This window comes from Drosophila pseudoobscura, chromosome X, assembly GCF_009870125.1.
Source record: "Drosophila pseudoobscura strain MV-25-SWS-2005 chromosome X, UCI_Dpse_MV25, whole genome shotgun sequence".
In the NCBI taxonomy this organism is placed as follows: domain Eukaryota; kingdom Metazoa; phylum Arthropoda; class Insecta; order Diptera; family Drosophilidae; genus Drosophila; species Drosophila pseudoobscura.
The window spans coordinates 2,515,727-2,537,921 of NC_046683.1; the positions used below are offsets into that span (position 1 = coordinate 2,515,727).

At 51.3% G+C, this 22,195-nt stretch overlaps 3 protein-coding genes across 3 annotated transcripts; all 3 read right to left on the bottom strand.

Annotated features, from left to right (window-relative positions):
- Nucleotides 1-7,467: 7,467 nt before the first annotated feature.
- LOC6902280 (farnesol dehydrogenase) lies at nucleotides 7,468-8,492 on the bottom strand. Its single transcript, XM_002133771.3, has 2 exons — nucleotides 7,818-8,492; nucleotides 7,468-7,746 (listed from the first exon to the last, which is right to left on the bottom strand). The coding sequence occupies exons 1-2, from the start codon at nucleotides 8,391-8,393 to the stop codon at nucleotides 7,579-7,581; spliced, it is 744 nt and encodes a 247-aa protein (XP_002133807.1). The 5' UTR covers nucleotides 8,394-8,492; the 3' UTR covers nucleotides 7,468-7,578.
- Nucleotides 8,493-9,028: 536 nt separating this feature from the next.
- LOC6902279 (farnesol dehydrogenase) lies at nucleotides 9,029-10,219 on the bottom strand. Its single transcript, XM_002133770.3, has 2 exons — nucleotides 9,627-10,219; nucleotides 9,029-9,568 (listed from the first exon to the last, which is right to left on the bottom strand). The coding sequence occupies exons 1-2, from the start codon at nucleotides 10,188-10,190 to the stop codon at nucleotides 9,401-9,403; spliced, it is 732 nt and encodes a 243-aa protein (XP_002133806.2). The 5' UTR covers nucleotides 10,191-10,219; the 3' UTR covers nucleotides 9,029-9,400.
- A 5,121-nt stretch (nucleotides 10,220-15,340) lies between these two features.
- Nucleotides 15,341-22,182, bottom strand: stnB (stoned B). Its single transcript, XM_002133769.3, has 6 exons — nucleotides 20,243-22,182; nucleotides 18,891-20,181; nucleotides 18,580-18,831; nucleotides 18,328-18,509; nucleotides 18,032-18,242; nucleotides 15,341-17,933 (listed from the first exon to the last, which is right to left on the bottom strand). Exons 1-6 carry the CDS (start codon nucleotides 22,158-22,160, stop codon nucleotides 17,786-17,788), a joined length of 4,002 nt encoding a protein of 1,333 aa, XP_002133805.2. The 5' UTR covers nucleotides 22,161-22,182; the 3' UTR covers nucleotides 15,341-17,785.
- Between the last annotated feature and the right edge of the window lie 13 nt (nucleotides 22,183-22,195).

Sequence of the window (22,195 nt, forward strand, 5' to 3'; positions counted from 1 at the left end):
CCAGTGGGCACGAGATAGAGGATAGGGGACACAACTTTTTGTCTCCCTCCACAACAGTATCAGAGACAGGGACAGGGATAGGGGCAGAGGCGGCGGGACAGATTGAGGGACGTTTATGAACGAGAACGCCCACAATGCCCGTAAAGTGCTTCATATTACGGCACTAATTGCATAATTTCGTTGCCATTTTTATTAGTCTCGCAGTGCGATGCTCCTGCCTTTGATGTCCGCCAGAGTAGGAGCCAGTCCAGCAGTCCACCAGTCCACCAGTCCAGCAGCCACTGTCCGACTCCACAAACTCGTACCCACAAGCTCCATACTCGTCCCATCGCATCGCATCGCATCGCATACCATTCTATGCCATTCCTGGCTCTTTCCGTGCCATTTACGTTCGAGTGGAGTTCGACGGGCGACTGGGGAAATGGAGAAATGGAGAAATGGAGACTGCAAACGAGACCGAGAACAAAAGCTGTCGCCCACAATTGCCATTAGATTATTATAAAACGGGAGTATTTATTGCATAACATGTACATAGCAAAGAATGTAATGTCTCTGAATTGTCAGCGCTTTCGGAGCGCTTTCGCTTCGGTTCAATTGAACAGACCCCTGGCCAGAGATGCCACCGTGACACAGGATACAGTGAATGCCAGCGAAAGAGTCACTCCACAAAGCCGCAGAGATGCTTACATTCGAAAACGAATAGAAATAATGACAATCTACATTGTAAACTGAAGAATGTGTGAATGTACCAAAAATATATGTGGAAAGAGCTAAGAGACTAAAAAACTCGGACCTTACTTTTGCCAAAGACTTTTGTGATCCAAAGTTTCGAACTCTACGAGGGGGAAGCAGTCCCAGTCTCAGCACTGCCTTTGTTAAGGGACTCCACTCTGTGAAAGACACTGAGCAGAGCGCCCGATGTCCGACAAGTCCCGCCCGATTGAGCAGCACTTTTCCAATCCCCATCCCCATCCCCATCCCCAATGCCCCATGCTCCTCGGGCGGGGAGGGGAGTATTTTATAGTCGCTTAATAACGACTCCCTCTGGACCCACACCCCAGCACCTACATATGTATGCACGAGTATGTATGTATGCCCAAATGGTCAGCTCATGATGATCCGCGTGACAGTGAGCCCCGTCCAGCACTGAGGGGGTGCTGTGTGTGGTGTGTGGTGTGGGGTGTGCGGTGTGGGTCTCCACCTGACAGATTTAATGGGTTCAAAATGCTGGTCACCATAATATTCTCTGCTTGCTGCTTTGTTCTTATTTGCTGTTGTACTTCCGAGTACTTCCGACTGTTGCATTCATGACTGCCTCTGGCAGCCTCGAGGGACATCTGTCCCCCCTACTGAGCACACGGCGAGGCTGTGCCGCCCGGGAGTCCCGCCAATGAGCTTGTTTTAGCATAACCAATTCGTAAGGGTTCATTACTCCCGTGGAAATACGGTATCGATGCTTCAGTGAAGCACTTGCAGCACTAGGCACAGACTCCAGACTGTTTGTTTGTTTGTTGCATGCCACACTGCTAAAATAAATGAAAGTGTTTTAAAGGTGCAAATACGTAAAGCTACGATTTGTTCTGCTCTTATACTTTTTTTGCCAAAAAGATAATGGACTTTCTATCAAAAATAATGATAATCCCCGGGAGGGATCCAATTCTGATAGAGATTTCCAGGGAGAGGTTTCAGAGTTGGTCATATACATACCTTACATGTACATTATATAGTTCCCGATTGAGTTCGGTCTTACAAAATGGTTTTAGTCGATAGATTCGATTTCTTGGGTTCCATTTTTGAATGATTTCAAGCAAAGTTTTTCCTTACAAATTATGATTCAATCATGTAAATAGCTCCAATATGTCTCTTCTACACATACATCTTACAACTGTTTGAGAGACTTGTTAATTGTCAACGATTTTGTATGAAACTTGTCCAAAAAAAGGAAAAGCCATCTATTATTTCCTCCCATTAGGACTTCATTATAGAAATCTCCTGAGCTTTAAGTACATTATAGAAATAAGTTTTGCTTTATTTTTTATTTCAGCATTCATCCGAGCATTCAAGAGGATGGGGAAATAGAATCTGATAGATCTGAAGACGATCTTGCTTTTGTTGAAGAAGCAACTTCTGTGAACCATCGTACATAAGGTCTGATCTGAAGAGCGACCATTCAAATGAGGCACCCATGAAAAAATACCTAGGGCTCTGCGAGTATGACAGTGTTTCGTAGCGCCTGCTCTTCCCCGTTGATTGATTATATAATAAAAAGTGCATCAAAAAGCCCTCGTCTGTTTTTATGCCCGTGGGGATTTTTCAGCGTTTGTGGGAAATTATATAATTCTGGTTCTTGTTTTTTGTTTTGCTTTTATCGGCCTGCAGCAGAGAGGGGTTCGTAACAGCGATAAAATGGTAGCCGGCACCGCGTCATCGCGCCAAGCCACTTCCTCCTGCAGCCGCAGCCACAGAGCGATAGAGTGTCGGGGCGGGGGAGAGAATAGGGGATAGGGGGATAGGGGGATAAGGGGATGGGGCGAGTGCGTTGCACGCATATGCAGAGATTACGATTACGTATTCAGGAATGCACGAAGTTTAAAAAGTTCCAAGCCCATAAGCCACAATGGCCACGTCTCACACAGGCTTGACATTTATTATCTGCCGCTTCTGCCGCTTCTGCCGCTGCTGCTGCGGCTCCTGATGCGTCTTTTCATGCCCTTTCCGAAGTCTTAATGCCTTCTTCCAGACGTTGGAAGCGCAAAGATTTACCATCCATCCATGGAGATGGCCTTTCTCTTGAGTTTTTATTCCAATTTCGATGCCATTCCTCTGTCTGTCCCCTGATCTTGAGTGGAACAAGGGATCTGGCAGGGTATCATGTGCCGCGGCCATGCAGCAAGCCTTCCTATTTCGTTTTTATTGGAGTCCCACACAGCGCACACACACATTTATAAGAGAGAGAGAGAGAGAGAGACGGACCGACCGAGTGAGAGATGTGTGATGTCGAGCTGGAAGAAGAATGAGAGCCATGGCCGGACCCAGACCCGGACCCGGAGCTGGAGCCGGGCTCGTTTTGCGGTCGAGGGTCGGCGGTTGTCGGTTGTCGGTTGTCGGTTTTCGGCTTTCGTCTGTCGTCTGTCGGACGGAGCCATTTGTATGCCCCGTTTGGCCATTCTACGTGTCGCAGGAGGAGGGGGTCGACCGAACTGGGATTGGCCTTTTGATTTCGTTAGCAAGTTTGGCCAAACTCTCTTATTCCCGAGTCCGCACACGTTTTTGGGAAATGTGCATTTTTCGCTAAATGTTTTGTAAATGTTTCCGCTCTCAACTTTATAATTAGTTAACGTTGCCATCGCCCAGAAGCACGGGTAAGCCCTGGGAAAGAAAGCTGCGACAGCAACAGCAACAGCGACAGCGGCAAGGACAGCGACAGCGACAACGTCAACGGAAGCGGAAAAGCCAGAGAGGAGAGAGCATAACGGAAATTATATAAGTTGAGGGGAGGGGAGGGGAGGCACACACACACAGAGACAAGAAGGTCCCACAGAGTGGCCACCGATGCTCTTCTCGTGAAGGACGAAGGTCCATGCAGTGGCGATCATTTCTGGATACATTTTGGATTATTTACGTAAACCTTTTCTGCCACCATTCTTCTTAGCCAACGGCCCCAGGGAGTCTATTCTTATCATGTCTTTCCCTATTCGGGCCACTTACCATTCGGCTTCAACAAAGGACTAACCCCAACGGATTCGACTAGGAAATAGTGGCAAATAGGTGGTTTCCTCAGCCAAGGCCATGCGCGGACTCAACAGGTGAGGAAGCGCCCAGGTCGGCCCCCTCCAGTCCATTCGGAGGTGACGTTCCTTTGGCTGGGGGGAGCCAGGAAATCGTAGCTATCTCAAAATGAGTTAAGTGTCAGACGGCTGGCCACAAAAGCTTTCATCTTCCACTTCCCAGGCCACACACAAACAAGGACACGGACACCGACACGGCTGGTGGGAGGGAGGCGGCGGGGGACCCCTGGGGCGGTGCCATGCAAAATGCCGAGCAACGCAATCCACCCACACGGGGCACTCGGGACCTTCTCGAAGCTGTTTAATTAGATTTTCACTGCGAGATGTGAGTCGCGTGATTGAGTCACAGCTGAACTGGGAGCTGGGACTGCGAATGGGTCTGGGACTGGGACTCGAAGTGGGTTTCGGGTTGAGGTTCGGAGACTGCCAATGGGGCGTCGACTGGGACTCCAACTGGGACTCCTACTGGGACTGTGACTGCGTGCTGGGGCTTGGTCTGGGTCTGCATCTTCGGCTCGAATTGAAGTTTTAATTAAAAGGCAACTACTGGATTGGGCAATCAAATGCATTTGAAGCACCTGCTCTGCTGGCTGGCTGGCTGGCTGGCTGTCTGGCCGCAACTTATTAAAAACTGTCAGCATTATGTTAATTAGCACCCGAAAATGTGGGGGAATCCAAACCAAAATGTCGCGGCAAATCAATCAAGATTCAGAGCCGTTGCCTGCTCTTGAGGGAAACCCCCCCCCCCCCCCCCCCCCCCCGCGCAAAAATGTCAGCAAATTAACAAGTAAATGGCCGGCCAGAGGGCTCCGGAGGGACAGATCCACTGATTAGCGTAATCGGACAATGGGTCTCACGTTGCCTCGACTTGACTCGACTCGACTCGACTCGCCTAGCGACGCGTTTGCCTAATTTTAATGCAAATTCCAAGCTGACGCCCAGAAGTATGCAGCCGAAATTTGATCAAATTTCGGACACCCAACCCCAGGCAGGTGACAGAACAAGGACCTTGCCAGGCTCAGGCTCAGGCTCAGGGGCATGTGTGTGTGTGTGTGTGTGTACTGACCAATTTGAATTTAAATGGAATCTGCCCGGCGGTGCTTTGCACTCAGCAAGTTTTGCCAGTGATTTAAAGCCCGATTCGGCACTGGTATAAATGAATATATTGAATATCCGGCAAGGCAGAAGGACATCAAATGTCCCTTGCGGCTATCCCAGAAGGTGCACGTATATATCCATATTTGATTCAATGAATTATGGAATTGGGTATTCAACGAATTCAGTGGCCAGTTCGTCCGACTCAAATTTCTATAAAGGTACCAAAAAATGGTCAGAAATGCCCAACAAACCGTCGAGGATCCGTCCTAAGGGGAGGCCCCCGAAAATTTCAATCTTTAGATGAGAATTTGTTCCGAAGATTACTAACGATTGAGTTACAATGCCGGCGCTTAGTCGCTTAGTCGAGGGCACATGCAAACATGAATCGAATAATCGAGTGGGCAACTTCTTACTACCTCCCGCTGGCATTCCACCGAGGCCCAATTAGCCCGCAGAACTTTCACCTTTCTCCCGCTCACTTAAATGGCTGCGCCTGGGGTTACATATTTAAAAACAAATTAGAAACTGGCCACTAATAAGTGCCGTAACACCGCCACTGCCACTGCCACTGCCACTGCCGCGACCACCACCCACTGGCCTCGGGCAGGACTCGGCCAGCCGGAGAAAAACACGAGGCGCTCATGAAAAGGAAAACTTCAAGTGTCGAGTGGAGAATACATTTCTTCCGTTGCCCCAGCGCCCAACAGAAGTCGAGGCCGTAGCTGGAGCTGCTGCTGAAGTCCCTTTAAGCGCCGACATGCTGGCGATGGGGAAACGGAAATGGAACATGAACGGAAGTGGAGGGCCACACCAGAGAGAGCAGACTCCGATAGGGAGCCGCATTTCGATGGTTTTGAGCTCGGGTTGAAAGGTGCGAGTGTAATCTGTCGAGAGTCAAGGGTTGTCCGAGCCGAGCCTTGCAAGAGCTTGGGAGCTAGAGGGCTTCAGACACTAAGGACTGATCGATGCAAAAAATCACATAACCGAAGCACTGATCGATAGCCCACAGCATTGAACGTTTTGTATAAAAATTTTGCGACGTTAATTAGCTTGTGGATAGGTCTCGGCTTCCATATTTCAGTTGTCGACTCAATGCTCAACCTGCCTGACGGATTTAAGTGGAAAGCGCGGGGAAAAAGATGCAAGAGCAGTCCTCCATGGAAAGAAGGCACCAAGCGTCAGTTGACAGAGAGTCAGGACCCTCTCAACCGGGAAAAGAGACACGAGACAGGGATAGGGACAGGGACAGGGCCAACATGGAACCGGGACATTATTAGCTCTATTTGTGGCAGACTGCTGACGAGGAGCAGGTACGGAGGAGCCCAAGGAGGCGGCGCAGGGTGCAAGACATAGCTGCCACTGAAACAGACAAGTAAACGAGCTGCCCCAGTTCCTTCCTTCCAGAATTCCTTCCAACAATATTGCAACGACAGCAACATTGACAACACCGTGTTTATATGCAACATTGACAACTTGGCGTGACGCGAGTGACGCGAAACGACGCTGGATGTTGGATATGCTGCTGGTTCTGCTGCTGGTTCTGCTGCTGCCCCCATAAGCATAAGCATAAGCATAAGCATCACCATTACCGTTACTGCAACAGCTTATGCCACTGCTGCCACTGCTGCCTCTCTTCGTGAAGCTTCTTGCTTGCAGGCAAGTCATAAAAGTTGTCTGACTTCGGTCCTTGCCCGAAAGGCGGCGACATTGGGGGGATGGAGGAATGCGCCATGTGTGCTCCGAAAAATACCCCAAAAATGAAATGCAAAATGTGAGGCAACGGGAAAGTGCACTGCAAGAACGGCCACAAGATCTGAATACTTTAAAGAACGATCCTTCAAACTATATGCTTCATATACAGAGATCCCCAATAGGCGCTGATCTTGAGTCCCATTTCGGTGTCACACGAACTTTAGATACAGTTGAGTATCTCGCGTTGAGTGCAAATGAAGAAAATTGGAATAGCAGAAATCATTCGATCTTAAGTCCCGATTCATTCATTCGTTTTCGACACCTTGGAGCGGCATTCATATGCTGCTTTGAATGCATTCATTCAAGTAATCGGAATATTCAAATATCTTCCAAACAGTGGAATTGCATTTCTCTGAGTGGATTTCTGGCATCTCCAATGCTTTGCATATAACTGTCTCTCCTTGTCTCTCTATCTCTCTCTCTCCCTCTCTATTTCTTTCTTTTGGAACGTCTACTATGGCTGAACTCTGGCTGTGCATGGGTCTGGTCTGGCTGGGGCTGCGACTATATTACATTTTATGTCAAACGCGTACGCTTTCAATATTGACAGAAAGCTTCGTTGCTGTAGACGCTCGCGGATGCCGGTGCGGATGCCATTGCGGATGCCGGTGCGGATGTGGACGCGCCACCTGTTCCGGCTGCCGCCCGACACTCCCACACCGCCCACACCCATCGTCATCCTGGTGCTGGTCTTGTCATGTTAATGTTAACTTATTTTCGCATTTTTTTGGCATTTTGGCAACAACTCACATCCCAGACACAGACACAGACACAAACCCAATCCCTGCCCGCACCCATCGGAAGCTATTTTCAAATAAAGAAAACGCAATTTCAGTCGGTGAGCTGCCACTTCAGACACGCCCACTGCGAGCTGTGTATATGTATTCGCCGAGAATGATGCCATCATCGGGAGCGATGATGGTGACGCCATCGGCAGCACCTAGAAGGGCTCCCCCAGCGGCTTGATCGTCAGCTGATGCACCTGGACGTGCGGCGGCGTGGCCAGGGCGTAGATAATGCCGGCGGCAATGTCCTCGGGCCTCAGCATGGGCAGCGAGTCATAGCCCCTGGGTAGAATCTCCGTGTCCGTGACCCCCGGCGTGATGCTCTGCAGGGAACAGGGAACAGGGCACAAGGTGGAACAGGAATTTGACGAAAGGAAAACAAAAATAAACCTACCGTGATCTTGATCTTGGTCTTGAAGCCGCGAAACTCCTGGCGCAGCACCTCGAGCATGGCCTTGATGCCGTGCTTGGTCAGGGGATACATATTGAGGACCTGCAGCTCGTCGCCCGGCGGATTGATGATCGTCTCGCCCGTGAGGCTGTTGATCAACACCACATGGCCGGCCACGTCGCGTTGCTGCATGGAGCGGAAGGCGCGGCGCGTGCAGTTGAGGACGCCCATGATGTTCACCTTCCAGACCTGCTCCAACTTCTCCAGGTCCTGGGTGAGCAGCTGGCCGGCGAACAGGCAGCCGGCATTGTTCACCAGGATGTCGACGCCGCCCAGCTGCTCCTCCACCCAGTCGAAGGCCGCCGTCAGCGAGTCCAGGTCCGCCACGTCGCAGTGCATCAGATGAAAGCGCCCTTGCATCTCCTCCGGCAGCTCGGCCCTCAGCGCCTCCATGCGGTCCATCCGGCGGGCCAGGCCCACCACCACCACGCCCGCCTCGACGAGCGCTTTGGCCGTGGCGGCCCCGATCCCCGAACTGGCACCCGTAACCACGGCCACTCGGTCCTGCCAACGATCCATTTTCGAAGACTGGCAATCCAATTGATTCGCTTGGTGTTTGGCTAGTTTCGTTTGCTCCTCGTCCAGTGGAGCACTTGTCGCAACTGACTCTGAATGGCCTCCGGCTCGCGTCTTATATACGAGTTCGCGCCGATTCCCAGCCGTCCAGCCGCCCAGCCGCCCAGAGCCGCCCAAAGCCGCGGAACTAGCTCCAAGACGTCTCCCAGCTGGCCACACCCGTCGTTGCCAATGCAAATCAATTATTAAATGGGGCCCGGCCCGGCCCAAGTGCGCACAGTTCACACGTGCACTGAATAATTGTGGTGCCCCGAGGGGTGGGCGGCGAAGGTGGCAAGTGGCGGCATTGGTTGGCACTGGGTGGCACGTTCATTGAGGCAATTAAGACGTTAACGGCAACCGTAAATATCGGAAAAGGTCAAAGAGCCCTTACCCATCAGAGCTAAGTCATGTGCATGGCAAGTGGTGATCGTTGCTCAAATTATGGCAACGGTTATCAGGGACCGTAATCATTATAAGTTCTACTTTAAATATCACACAATATAAATTAATTATAAGCTTTAAGGATAAGTCTTAAGGAGATGACTCTCCCTTGCTCTCGAAAGAATAACGGACTACTCTACTATAATGTAATATAATTTCTGTTCAAAGACTAAAGATACGCTTTATTTGTACAACTCACCGATACATATATTATCTTCTTTTCGGCTACAAAAATAAACAATTATGATTTTGTACGGACCCTGGTATTTATGGGATAATTTATATCGATCTTCAAAGCGTTAGACGATGCTCATTTCGAATATTCCCCAGAATCCGTAAGTGTCTTACGGACACTCGTTCTTGGGTTTTACCCCTCGTCTATTCTCGCCCGACTAAACCCCCTGGGGCCGGCCTTTGAATTATGCAAAAAGAGGTCGGGATGTGCTCGGTGCCTATAGATATGCTCATGTGTAGTTGTGCATGGGCTAATGTATGCAAAGTGCAGAGTTCAACGATATTGATGTCACTCAAAATGGCTCGCCCAGGGGCTTGATGGTCAGCTCGTGCACCTGTACATGGGCTGGGGTCGCCAGGGCGTACATGATGGCATTGGCCACATCCTCGGCCTGCAGCATGGGCAGGCATTTGTAGGCCTCTGGCACCATCTCTGTGTCCACCAGGCCCGGACTGATGCTCTACAAAAAAGGCGTGGTAGAGAACGTTTGTACGATACCTACCATTGCGATTACCTACCGTAACCTTCACTTGGGTCTTGAACTCGCGCATCTCCTGGCGAAAGAGCTCTGTGAGGGCGGTCACCGCGTGCTTGGTGGCAGGATACATGTTGAGCTCCTGCTGGCTGCCCGGCAGCGGGTTGAACAGATAGTGGCCCACGACGCTATTGAGAAGCACCACATGGCCGGACGCCGAGCGCTGCCGCATCGACTGGAAGGCGCGTTGGGTGCAGTAGACCACGCCCATGACATTCGTCTGCAGCACCTGCTGGACCGTGTCCAAGGCCATGGTCAGCAGCTGGCCGCCCGACAGCTTGCCGGCATTATTGATCAGTATGTCAGCGCCGCCCAGTCGCTCCTCGACCCAGTCGAAGGCGGCGTTCACCGACTCCAAGTCCGTTACATCGCACTGGCGGATGTGGAGCTGCGGGCCCAACTCCTGGGACAGCTGCTCCAGGCGCTCGAGGCGCCGAGCCAGGGCCACCACCACCACGCCAGCAGCGATCAGCTTCCTGGCCAACTCAGCCCCAATCCCCGAGCTGGCTCCGGTCACCACGGCCACCCGATTATGCCAACGTTCCATGTCGACCGACGCTGGAGAATCAACTGAAATCCAAGTCAGTCGGCGATCACTGGGTAAGCTTCCAGCCTCGGGACAGTGTCTTAGTCGCATCTCTGGCCGCCACATGGGTCCCCTTCGATGCGCCTCTGCCTCTCCATCGGCTTCGATTTTCATCTCCGCTTCGGGTTACGTGCACGATGATGCAACAACACGCTACAGCAAACCGCAGACTGTCACGATCTGCTCGTAGATTAAATTCGACCGAAGTTTTACGTTCCCATTGATGGACCATGGGTGTACCTTGTACTCTCAGGAGAGGCAGGGGCAGGGTAGGGGCAGGCGCAGGGCAGGGGCAGGGGCAGGGCAGGGGCTGATCTTTAACGATGATCGATTTATGGGCAGAGAAGCTGTCTCTGCAGTCTTGAAAGCTTCAAATGCCCAGAATGTGAGCTGTGTGTCGTAAAGCCTTAAAGAGTAGAGCCCCTCCTGCTGCTCAACATTGTACGAGTACTCGCAGTACCCTCTCTAAAAGAGCGATTACTGTGTCAAGGCTTAAAGGCATATTCCGAGGGGTTTGAGCACCTTTTCCTTGCGTTATTTGCGCCGTGACGGGCCAAATCGAAGTTGTATGAAGAGAGGCAGTAATGAAATATTGACGGGGGCCGTGGATTCGCCAGTTTGTCGCAGCTGCAAGCCGGCAAGGAAAAGCGGCAACAAAAATATAAAACAAGAAGAACAACAAACTCGACAGCTGCACAAAAGTTTTTCCTTTGAAATATAAACAAAAATCAATTTGAGGCGCATTTTCCAGCGCCAAAACTCAAACAGACGACGACTGGTGGAAGATTGGCGGTGGCGGTGGCACGGTGGGGTGCCAGTGCCAGTGGCACGGTGGCACGGTGGCACGGTGGCGTTGGGTGCCACGAATTCTTAACGGCGGAAGTGTGATGGTGATGGTGGTGGCACCTACGCAGGCAAATGTCGGCAATAGTTAACAAATGCCATAGAGAAATGCTCAATGATCAATGCTCGATTCTGGTTACTCCCCCGGAAGGGTATGTTCTTCAGACGAGTATATTGTTGATATTGATCCGCAAAAGCATCCTATATGAAAACGCTATCATATGTATCATCTACGAGATCGGATGAGAACCCTTCTAGAGGGTTCTTCAACAGGTATTCTCTAGTCGTTTATTCCATGGGTGGTCTTGATTCTTTCGCTCTGGTTGTGGTTCTTCTTTTGATTCCAGAGTACTAGAGCAGGGCACACGTGTTATTTGCTCACGTGTTTATGGAAATTGAGCAACGTATTTCAAGTTGAGCGTCAGCTCAAAGCGCCGTTTGTTTGCCGAGCAGGCGACTGAAGAAAAATGTGCATGAAAATTTCACTGATTACGTATTTGCAAAGGGCAAAGACCCATGGAACGGGATGGATGCTTCACAGAAGGAGACGACCCACCAAGGAGCTATCAACCAGTGTGGCAGTAGGCGGAGTGATAGGATTGGTGGGAGTGGTGGGAGTGGCAGGAGTGGCAGGAGTGGTAGAAGGGGCGCAAACTTTTCGGCAAACAAGTATCTATTAGTCGCATTAGACTCGGCAGGATGCTCTCCCACCTCATCTCATGCCCGCTCATGCCCCTCTCCTAACCAAATATACACTTATGTACGAGTTTTCGTAGTCGTATTCGTTTGTTGGCATAACAGTTTAGTCTGGCACTCGCACACATCCTCCACCATCCAGTCTCCATCCTCCAGTCTCCAGTGGTCAGGGTTCAATGCCGAGCACTCGGCAACTCCTCCATATGCACATGCAAATTGGAAAAGGGCTTCGCTTCGCATTGCCTTCCCTCTTTTATAGAACAGGGTACATTGACTAGTAGAAGAATAAGGAAATAAAACTTGTATCATCAAGTTCAATAGATATATCTGGGAAGATGTTCTTCAATGGGCTATTCTTGGCAGTAACTCTGGATCATGATCCAATCTATAATAAGACTCAAATATTCATTAAACGTATGGCAAATTTTACGACTATGGAATTCTCACGTTGATCATAGATCTTGAATAGGTCTTGAATTGTTAGTGAATCCTTGGATTCGTCTTGACCGAACATTGAATGATCTGCTTTCTTGGGTTGCTCCTACCAATTTGGTTCCGATTCTGTTCACTTTTTTGCTCCTTTGATTACCCATCGCATACATTTTGCCGCTTCAACAGAGGCAAGCGGAACAGCTGCTGCTTCAGCACCAGCACCAGCACCAGCATCAGAACGAGCTCCTATTCCAGTTGCTCCTCCTCCTTCTGCTCCGTTGTATCTTCTGCCCGCCGCTGGCCATAATTCAAATTTGCAGTTTTCTATGCTAATTCGTTTGATATCGCCGGGAAGATGGCGCGCATACAGCCACGACTACGGCTACGGCTACGACTACAACTACGACCCTTTCTCTGGACTGGCGGCACCTCCTCCTCCCCCTCCTCCTCGTCCTTTGGCCGCAAAAGTGTGATAGAAATTTATGCAGCCCTGGCATATGTGGCCATGTGGACCTGTATTACGGACTGAAGGGCCCGGCAGCAGCAGCATGCAAAATACAATACAAATTCGAAATGCGAAATGCGAAATGCGAAAAGGCTAAAAGGCGAAATATTTTACAAAATACAAACGGATACGGATACGGCAGGCGGCAGGCAGGCGACAAGTGAAATGTGCAGGAACACGTGACATTTGCAATTTGCATTCGCCATTCGCCATTCGCCATACGCCAGTCGCCATGACCCTCGAAGGCGTTCTGCCAGCAGTTTTCATTATGCCAATTTGTCTTGGCTTCTCGTCTTGCATAATTATGTACGCAGCTGTGGCACACACACAGAAACACCTTACCCTTGCCCTCGTCCTTGGCCCCCCAGAGGCATCCTTAAACACATCCGCAAAAGCATCTTTAGACCCAGAAGCATCCTCGTCCTCGTCCTCAGCCACATCCTACCTTCCATCCTGAGGGTGCCATTCGGATGGTTTATGTGTTAAGCCCGGTCTGGTTTTATGGCCCACCAGCCAGGTGTACGTGTACCTCCAGCTCCAGCTTCAGCTCCCATTCCACCTCCATCAAGGCGGGTGTCGAATTTTTGTGTGTATTATGTTCGCCTATAAACTGAAGCAGAATAACCGCCCGCAAATCGCTTCCTGAGTGGAAGCTCCACATTGTTGCAGCTGGAAGGAGCAACAAAATTGAATGCCATCACCGGTGCACCGGCTCGAGGATGTACCGTGATTGATTCGATTTTAATGCGAATTCGAAATTTACTTGGCTCGAAATTCGCAATTCGGGCACCCAGTAATTAGTGCTAGACGCTTGCCAACTGGGTAACCGGATATCCTCTCTTTTTGCAGTTTCAGTTTTCAGTTTATGATAGCTGCTTCCGCATTTGGGTCCGTTTCGAGTCTGGCACGGGTCCAGGCATCCCCGGACATCCACCGGAATGCCTCTACCAATGCGGTGAATGAAGTAGCTCGGGATTCCCTAGAAGAATGACTCACAGAAACTGAGCTTCAAAGTTGAAAGATGTTCCTTCCAATCGAGCAGGCCCCGTCCTTATATACGTACGAGTAAGAGTCTTGGCGTGGCATCTGGAAAGGAACGTTTTTTCCGCCCTCGAGGGTCCACAGGGCTCTGGCCCCGTATTCGCAGAACGAATATTTGGACAAGTGAATCTCATTTGGCGCTTCAATCGGCAGCTGCCAGTCAATCTTTTCAATATTATTCAATAACAGGCCGCAGGGTGTTGTCTCCTCGTGGCCAGATGTCAGAATCTCATATTCGTAAACAAGCTCAATCCAACGGAGCAGAAGGCGGAGGACGACGACCGGCAGGCAGGCAGCTTGTGTCATTCGTTCGACTCATTTATTGATTCATATGTGGGCCAGAAGACACGTGTTCGTCGACAGATTGATGGAGTCCGTTGGGTCCGTGGAACAATGGGGCCGAAGACGTGCCGGACAAGTGCTCAAGCCTCAGGCGAGGGGAGGCTTGGATAGCGTCAAGGGCAGGGGCGGGGCCCGGACCGCGCTGAGGGAACGTAGCATTTACTGGCCCCCGATATTCTCAGATATCAATGCGCTGACAGCGTATTTCCATCACGTCCAGAGTCCGATGAAATGTAAGCTCGACTCCGGAATAAACTCATTAGGCGGGACAGGTGCTGGAGAGCCGTACCCCGCACTTCCTTCCGACTTGAATTCCCCGAGAATTTCAGATTTATTTGACTTCCAAAGCCAAAGCCAAAGCCAAAGCCATAGCCATATCCAATGCATGGGCTGGGAGCACTCAAAAAACAGTCACGTCAGCTCCTCTACCGAGACTGAGACCACGAGGCCTTAGGAACCATAGACACAACAGAGCCATCTGAGCGCCGAAGCGCAAAAGTTGAGCATAATATTTTATGAGGACTTCATGGCCAAATCTCCGCTGCACATGTGTGCACTGATTGCAGCAGTCCTGGATTCTGGATGCTGGATGCTAACTCATGATAAATGGCCCCAACATGCAGCCAAAAACTGCAGTCAGTCCTCTCTGGTGGAGATGGTGGGATTTTGTGGCAGAAGCTCTGGGATTTGGTATATCAAATTATGAAGAAATAATAATAAAATCCTCGCAAAAAGACATCCTACAACTGTTGATGATAAATGAAGCCAAGGGCAAGCCCCGCATCGGGCTACAAAGAGGAAAAAAACGAAACAAGGGATGATACTCGTACGATTGGCAGGAATGGCATCCACAGTTCTTTAAACTTGGCAACAATCAGGAAGATTCGGTATCACATGAAACAACTGTAGGTAGGTCTAAGGAATACCCATTACATTACAAGTGACAGTCCATTGCTGGCCAAAAGAAAATCTTAAATAAAAACTGAATAAAACGCAATTGGGAATACATAAGCACCCAGTGACATCTACAAGAGAGAATCATCTCAGGAGAGCTCACTGAAGTTCTGAATATAAGTCTATAAGTAGAGCGATATAGTATGAGGCAGAACATCGTACATCGTCGTACATCGGAAGAACTTACAGTTTTCATAGATATCCAAGGATGAAAGGTATGTATTATTCCCAATTAAACAAGTAAGTAGCCAAGTAAGTCCATCTCATTCCAAATTCCAAATAGAAAAGAAACTCCCAATTGCATTGCTTAATATTGGTTGATTCCATATTTATTTTCTCATTTGACTAGGTAAAGGTTCCACCATAATGCGTTTGCTGTTCGGTTCATAATAATTCATTATATTGTATTTAGTTGATCGGTTAATACCTTTAGCGATCGCCGCATATTCTTGTATAATAGGGACAGACCCCGACCCAGACCCCGTCACTGGGCAGACCACACAGCATACGCCTTCGATTCGCCAGTCCCATCGGATGGGGAGTGAGACATATGGTGTGGCAGCTCATGGCAGGGTGTGGGTTTGGGTGTGGGTGTGGGGGCCTGCCAATTTATGTATGTATGTATGTATGTATATTTAATATATATAACATGTGAGAGTGTTTGTCGGGAACTTTCATTATCCGATCCGATTTGGTTTGTCTTTTTATTGTACATACAATACATATGCATATATACGATATAGTATATGTAGAGTTAAACGTATTTAAATAATGTAACATACAATAAATGAATGGAATGGGAATCGGAATGGGGGATGTAGAATAGAGGTTTGGGAATCTTAGGGGAGTTTCTTAAGGATACAATATACATAGTTCTCTATCATCAATATATCTAGGCTCCTCCATTGAGAGACTCTCGAAATGTGGTACGAAATATAGTAATATAAATGGAATGCCTTGGTATGGATGGTATGGTAAGAGTGCATCAAGAGTGTGTGTTGGGAATGTGGTTTATAGGGCAGGAGAGTGGATAGTGGATAGTGGATTGTGGATAGTCGGGCAGAAGCTGGGTCGGGTATATATTCATTTAACACTCAATTAACAAATCTATTTTATGCAATATTGCTAGTAAACTCAATATATACCGATCGATCAATATCTGTGTGTGGCATACTTATAATTTTGTCCACATTTTTTTTTTCGGTTTTATCCGTACTATATATCTATTTATGTAGTGTGTTTGTAGACCAACAAAGATGATTTTCCTATATCCATTTAAGTTTTTGTTTTAGTTTTAGTTTTGGTTTTGCCTTTGCCTTTGGTTTTTTTCGTTTAGTTTAGTTTACTTTTACTTTGTTTTTTACTGAATATAATTTAATTTGATTCACAACAATAACATTTTTTCTTGAATATGCATTGAATCGTTCCGTCTCTAAATTGATGCATTAAATCAATATGGTAAAGCTTAGTATATTTTGTTTTGTAATAGAGAAATAGTACTAGTGGGGCTATGGGCTATGTAGTGTCCAGATATCAGAGGTTATCAGAAGGAGGGGTTGGTTATCTACTGCCTTCGGTCTCCAGTGTTACTTGCTACTACTATATGATGATGCTCTATCTGATGATATGCTGGCAGCATGGGGTAGGTATCCGTATCCGTATCCGTATCCGTAGCCGTATCCATAGGTTCCATTCCATTTCCATTGCATCTACGAGTAGTAGTATGTGGGAGTATGGGCGGAGAATGTGTGCGTGTTGCCTTCTTCCATTTCCACATCGATTTCCACTTCCGTTTTCACTTCCACTTGAGCTCCGATCGTCACGTAACTCGATTTCTTCTTCGATGAACTATGTTTCTGTGGCGGAATTGCTTTTCATTTTCATATTACTTGTCGATTACTTGTCGCTTAATGCTTCGATTCGATAAGTTACAACTAAGAAGGTCCATCGATTATATATGTATGTTTGTATGCATGTATACGTATTACACATAGTATAGTATGTATGTGTTTGTGTGTGGTGTACTGGTTCGATTATAATCATTAACTCTATGCATATGTATGGGTTGACTTTACGTACGCCCCATTGGATTGATATATTACCAATGGCTAGCATTAACGTGATCTCTCGTACAAGTATGGGCTATAAGTAACGCGGTTAAGGCTAGATTTATGTAAGGTTAGAGTTGGGCAAGTGGAAGGTGGGGGTGATGGGGTTATATGGTTAAGCATTCCTTTCCTCTGTTCCTCCTCCTCCTTCTCCTTCTCCGTTGACACATCCACATCCTTCGCTCAGCCTCAGCCTCAGCTTCATCTGGGTTTCCGTTCCTTTTGGCTTTTTACAATGTGTTCATCATCTTCTGCACTTTATCTGCTTCACATTATCAGTTTCAGTTTCAGTTACAGTTACAGTTACAGTTTCAGTTTCATCATTCAATTATCATTCTCACATCTGCTGCTGATTTACTCTCTCTTAACATTATTGTCAACTAATCTTTACCTAATACTCGTACTCTGGAGCTGATGAACACGCTGCACAAGCTAGACGGGGGAATATATGGCGGGCAGACGCACTTGAAATTACACATATAAGTAGGTATGTATATAAGATATATCTATGTGGTGTATATATATATGTATGTAAATATGTATATAACAAGAACGATTGGGTAAACCATGCACACGGGGAATATCTACAGAAAGCCGAGCTGCGCTGCGCTGCGCTTCGCTTCGCTTCTCTCCGCTTAGTTGGAGTCCGTGTCCGAGTCGCTGGGAGGGACCGGAGAGGCGACCGGCTTGGTGGCCACCTCCTTGGCGGTCTCCTCCTTGATGGGACGCGTTGCCGCCAAATACGCGTTCGTGGACTCGCCGTGCGTGGTCTCGATGCCAACCCTGGAATAAAGAGAAAGCGAGAAAGAGCGAGAGCGAGAACGAGAGAGTCTGTAAGTTGCTGATCTTCAAGATGTTGTGCTATCGTTTGCAGTACTCACTTGTACTCGTGTCGTGCCAAATACCGGACATACTTCTCGGGAGGCTCATCGGCGTCCGAGTCCTGGACACTCACTGAGCGCACGGTGGTATGCGAGACCTGCGTGGCGGGCATAGTGAACTCCACGAATGCGTATGGCGCCAGTTCACTGGGGATCTGGTCGTACGATGTCAGAGCCATGCGGCAGACCAGCTGGTGTGTGGTATAGGCCCCTAAGAACGGCAGCAGATTGTTTTAATCGGTCCAGATGGAAGTGAAGCTTATGGCTGGCTTATGGCCTATGGATTGCTGGCTTACCCTGACCCTCCTTGGGCAGGCGGGGACACCGCCAGACAATGGCCCGATGGTGATGCTCGTACTTCGCCTGGCCCGACGTTACCTCGATCAGCGACTCCTGCAGCGTGTCGACAGCACCGAGGATCCGTTCAATTCCCTTGATCTTGCCCGTCCGTCGATGGGCCGACTTCACCGACCCGTACCTGTTCCACCCACCCCAGTAAGATTTTCGAGTTATTCACCGATCCATGCACATTCCGAATGAACACCCACCTGAAGTGCTTCTCCACGCGGAACAGATAGATCCAGCACTCGGGTATGGGGAAGCGCACCGATACATCCTCGCAGGGTATCTGGCCGAGCTTGCGAGAGGTGAAGCCAGGCACCAATATGTCGGCACGCAGCTCCACCTTGTTGCCGGTGACGCACCAGGTGGCCTTCAGCTGGAGCGGAAGCTCGCGATTCTTTGGCGGACGCACCCGGAAGCGCAGCAGTTCAATGTAGTTGGCGTCAGGCGGCTGGAATCTGGATGGATTGTGTTGGAATTGGCATCGATCTTTTAGGATGCGACGAGCTCTACTCACTTGATGGTGCGCGTTCGCTCGTACTCCTGCTGATTGACAACGCTGTGGAACTCGACCGCCTCGAGACGGATCCACTCCTCGGTGGCCACGGGAATGATGTCGTGACGGCCGACCACCTCCTTGCCCTGGCGCCACATATCGTTGACGCCCAGCTCGATGGTGGGCATGCCGGTGAGGAAGGCGAGGAAGAAGAGGCGAACGCGGGCGATCTGCTTGAGGATCTTGCCCTCGCTGTCCTGCTCGACGGTGATCTCGTCGACGGCCGTCACCTGGACCTCCTCCATCTTGTAGGTGAGGGCGCGTTCGCGCAGAGCCGGCAGCTTGAAGAGGGCCTCCTCAATGCAGACGGAGAACTGTTTCATGTCCTCGTAGGTCATCGAACCGATCTTGAAGAGCTGCGACGACTGCGGCGCATGCTCGACGGGCAGGCCCAGCTTCTTGAGGTCGCTGCCAAACTCTTTCACGCCCTCGTAGTCTCCGGCGATGGCGTACTGTGCGAACTTGGTCAGCTTGTTGGTGATGCGCTCCGCCTTAGTCACCTGGCCTGGCCGGACGCCGGGACGCTCCTTGTAGAAGATGTACTGCAGCTTCATGGTGAAGATCTTGCCAAACTGGTCGTACTGCTGGGCCCCGATCTCCGAGACCGAGTAGGAGGGCTGCAGCGGCAGCTCCTGGAACGGCTGCTTGTCCCCGGGCTGGTTCAGCAGCTGCACCACCGGCACGTCGTTCTGCACCACCAGGCGCACGAAGATCTTCTTCCAGAAGCGCTGGCCCGTGATCTTCTTCTTGTTCGGCTGCCGCAGCTGCATCTCCCACCCGGGTCCCACGTAGTGCAGGCGCGGGAATTCCTCCAGCGGCTGGGACACATCCTCGTCGTAGAGCGGCGTCTGTGGCGTGTCCTGGGAGTCTGTGCGCTTGATGCCCGCCTCGCCCGCCTCTTCCGTGGCGGCTGCTGTCGCTGCTGGTGGTGCTGGGAATCCGGTCACATCCTCGAAGGGATTGACTGTCGCTGGCGGAGACGACGAGGATTGGCTGGCCGTCGGCACGGCCGACCTGGCCGGCGGCGGCGGTGGTGCCAGCTGCGGGGCCACGCCTCCAGTGCCCTCCGCCTTGGGCCGAATCACCACGCTGAACTCCTTGTCCACCGACTCCACGGACTCGGCCCGCACGGGCGCCCGCATCGCATAGAAATCGTCGTCCTCGTTCCCGAAGCCATCGTCCGCCGAAGTGGCGTCGCCAAAAGCATTGCCCGCCGAAATGGTGGCCGATCCAAAGGCGCTGTCGCCCCAAGCTGAAAGAGGGAGGAATAGGTTGGGTCTGGGCTTTCTACTGGAGATCCGTAATGGACTTACCATCTCCTCCCGTGGGCGTTATCGCTCCGGAGCCACCGAAGCCGTCCAGGATGCTGATGTTGTCCTTCTTCACCGAATCAAACTTGGCCGAGAAGGCGTCAAACTCGTCCGGCTCCACGGCAAAGATGTTGCCTCCGTAGCTGGGCGCCTGCTGCACGGCCTCCACCTCTGGCTCTGGCTCTGGGTCGTCCACGGCAAAGATGTTGCCCACCACAGCAGCGGGCACGAAGGCCGGCTCGTCCTCCTCCTCGGGACTGGCGAAGGGATTGGCCGAGAGCTGGCCGCTGGCCAGACCGCCGCTGCCCAACGGAAAGTCCAGGCCCGTGTCCATCTGCTCGGGCTCATCGCTGGCCAGCTCCATGACGGGTTCGAAGGCTGGCTGTGACTCAGTGGCCTCCAGTGGTGATCCAGTGTGATCCGACTCAACTGCTGGCGCCCCGAAGGGTTCCACCTCTGCCTCCGGTTCGGGTACGGCTTCGGCTTCGGCCTCCGGTTCTATTTCGGGTTGCGGCTGATCGGGAGCTGCTGCTGCTGGTGTTGGCTCTGGCTCTGGCTCATCCTCGTCGTCGGAGCGCGGCAGATCCTCCACCGTGGTGATTTCTATGTCAGGCGTGGGAGCTCTCTGTCTGCCCGTCGTGTCCTGTGGCGCAGCCATGTGGGCCAGCGTCGCCGCCTGCGGCTGGCAGCTGATGTCATGGGTGCTCTCGTCCGGCCGCGTCAGCACAGACGTGAAGATCGGCTCATCCTTGTCCTCCCCGTCGTCGTTGTCCCTGTTGTTCTCCGCGTCGCGCTCTTCCTCGGAGGTGACCACCGCCTGGGGCAGATCATCGTGCAGGAGATCGGGCTTGGCCACCGGCTGCGGCTGGGCCTCGAACAGGCTGAGGATGTCCTCCTTGCTCTTGGGCGGCGGCGGCTTGGCCGGCTTTGCGCTGGTCGTACCGAACATGTCCAGCAAATCCTCCGAGTCCGCCGGTACTGTGGCTGGAGCTGGGGCAGTGGCTGACGGCGGTGGTGGACGCTGCGGCGGAGGTGCCGGTGCCGGCTGCTGTTGGCCATGCTGCATCATGTGTGCTGGTGGCGTCGGCCGTGGGGGCACTGGGCGTGGCGGCGGGGGACGTGGCGGCTGCTGTTTGGCCGGCGAGGGCATGGGCGTGGCCCCCTGCAGGCTGGGCACAGCCGTGGGCACCGCAAAGGGATTGTCGTGCTGGCTGGCTGGGGGAGCAGGAACGGGAGGCGGAACCACAGCCGCAACTGGTGCAGGAGCAGGTGCCGGAGCCGGAGCAGCAGGTTCGGCCTCTGCAGCTCTGGCCGTGGTGGCAGCAGGGGCAGTGACTCCCCCAATGAGATCCAGGTCCATTATCTGGTTATTGGAGCCGCTGTCGGACACGTCCAACAGATCGGCCAGTCCCGAGTCCGGAGTGGGGCTGGGCGAGTGGAGGTCGCGCATCGAGACGGGGCTAGGCGATCGGGTGGCAGGTATGCGGCCCAGCAGCTCCGAGGAGGTCTCGTCCAGCTGGCTGGAGACCGTGCTGATCAGATCCTGTGTGCTCTGCGGCGGCTGTGGTCGTGGCGGAGGCGGGGGCTGCTTCTTTTGCCCAGCGGCGGCGTTGTCGTCCTCCTCCTCCCCGGCGGCGGACTTGATGCTGAGGGCGTCGTCCTCCGCCTCTATGGTGGTGCCAAAGAAGCTCATGGCCGGATCGATGTCGTTGATCGGCGGCTCTGACTCCGGTTCGAGATCGTCGCCGCCAAAGGCGAACGGATTGGAGGCGGCACTGACGCTGGCAATGGCGCTGCTGGCTGCCTCCCCGAACGGATTCGACTCCGACTCGCCCGGCTCCGGGTCTGATTGCATTAGGAAGGGATTGGCGGCCATATCGCCGCCATCCAGGTCGTCGTCCATTAGGAACGGATTGGCCATTTTCGGTTCGGGTTTTTTGTGGTTTCTTCTGTGGG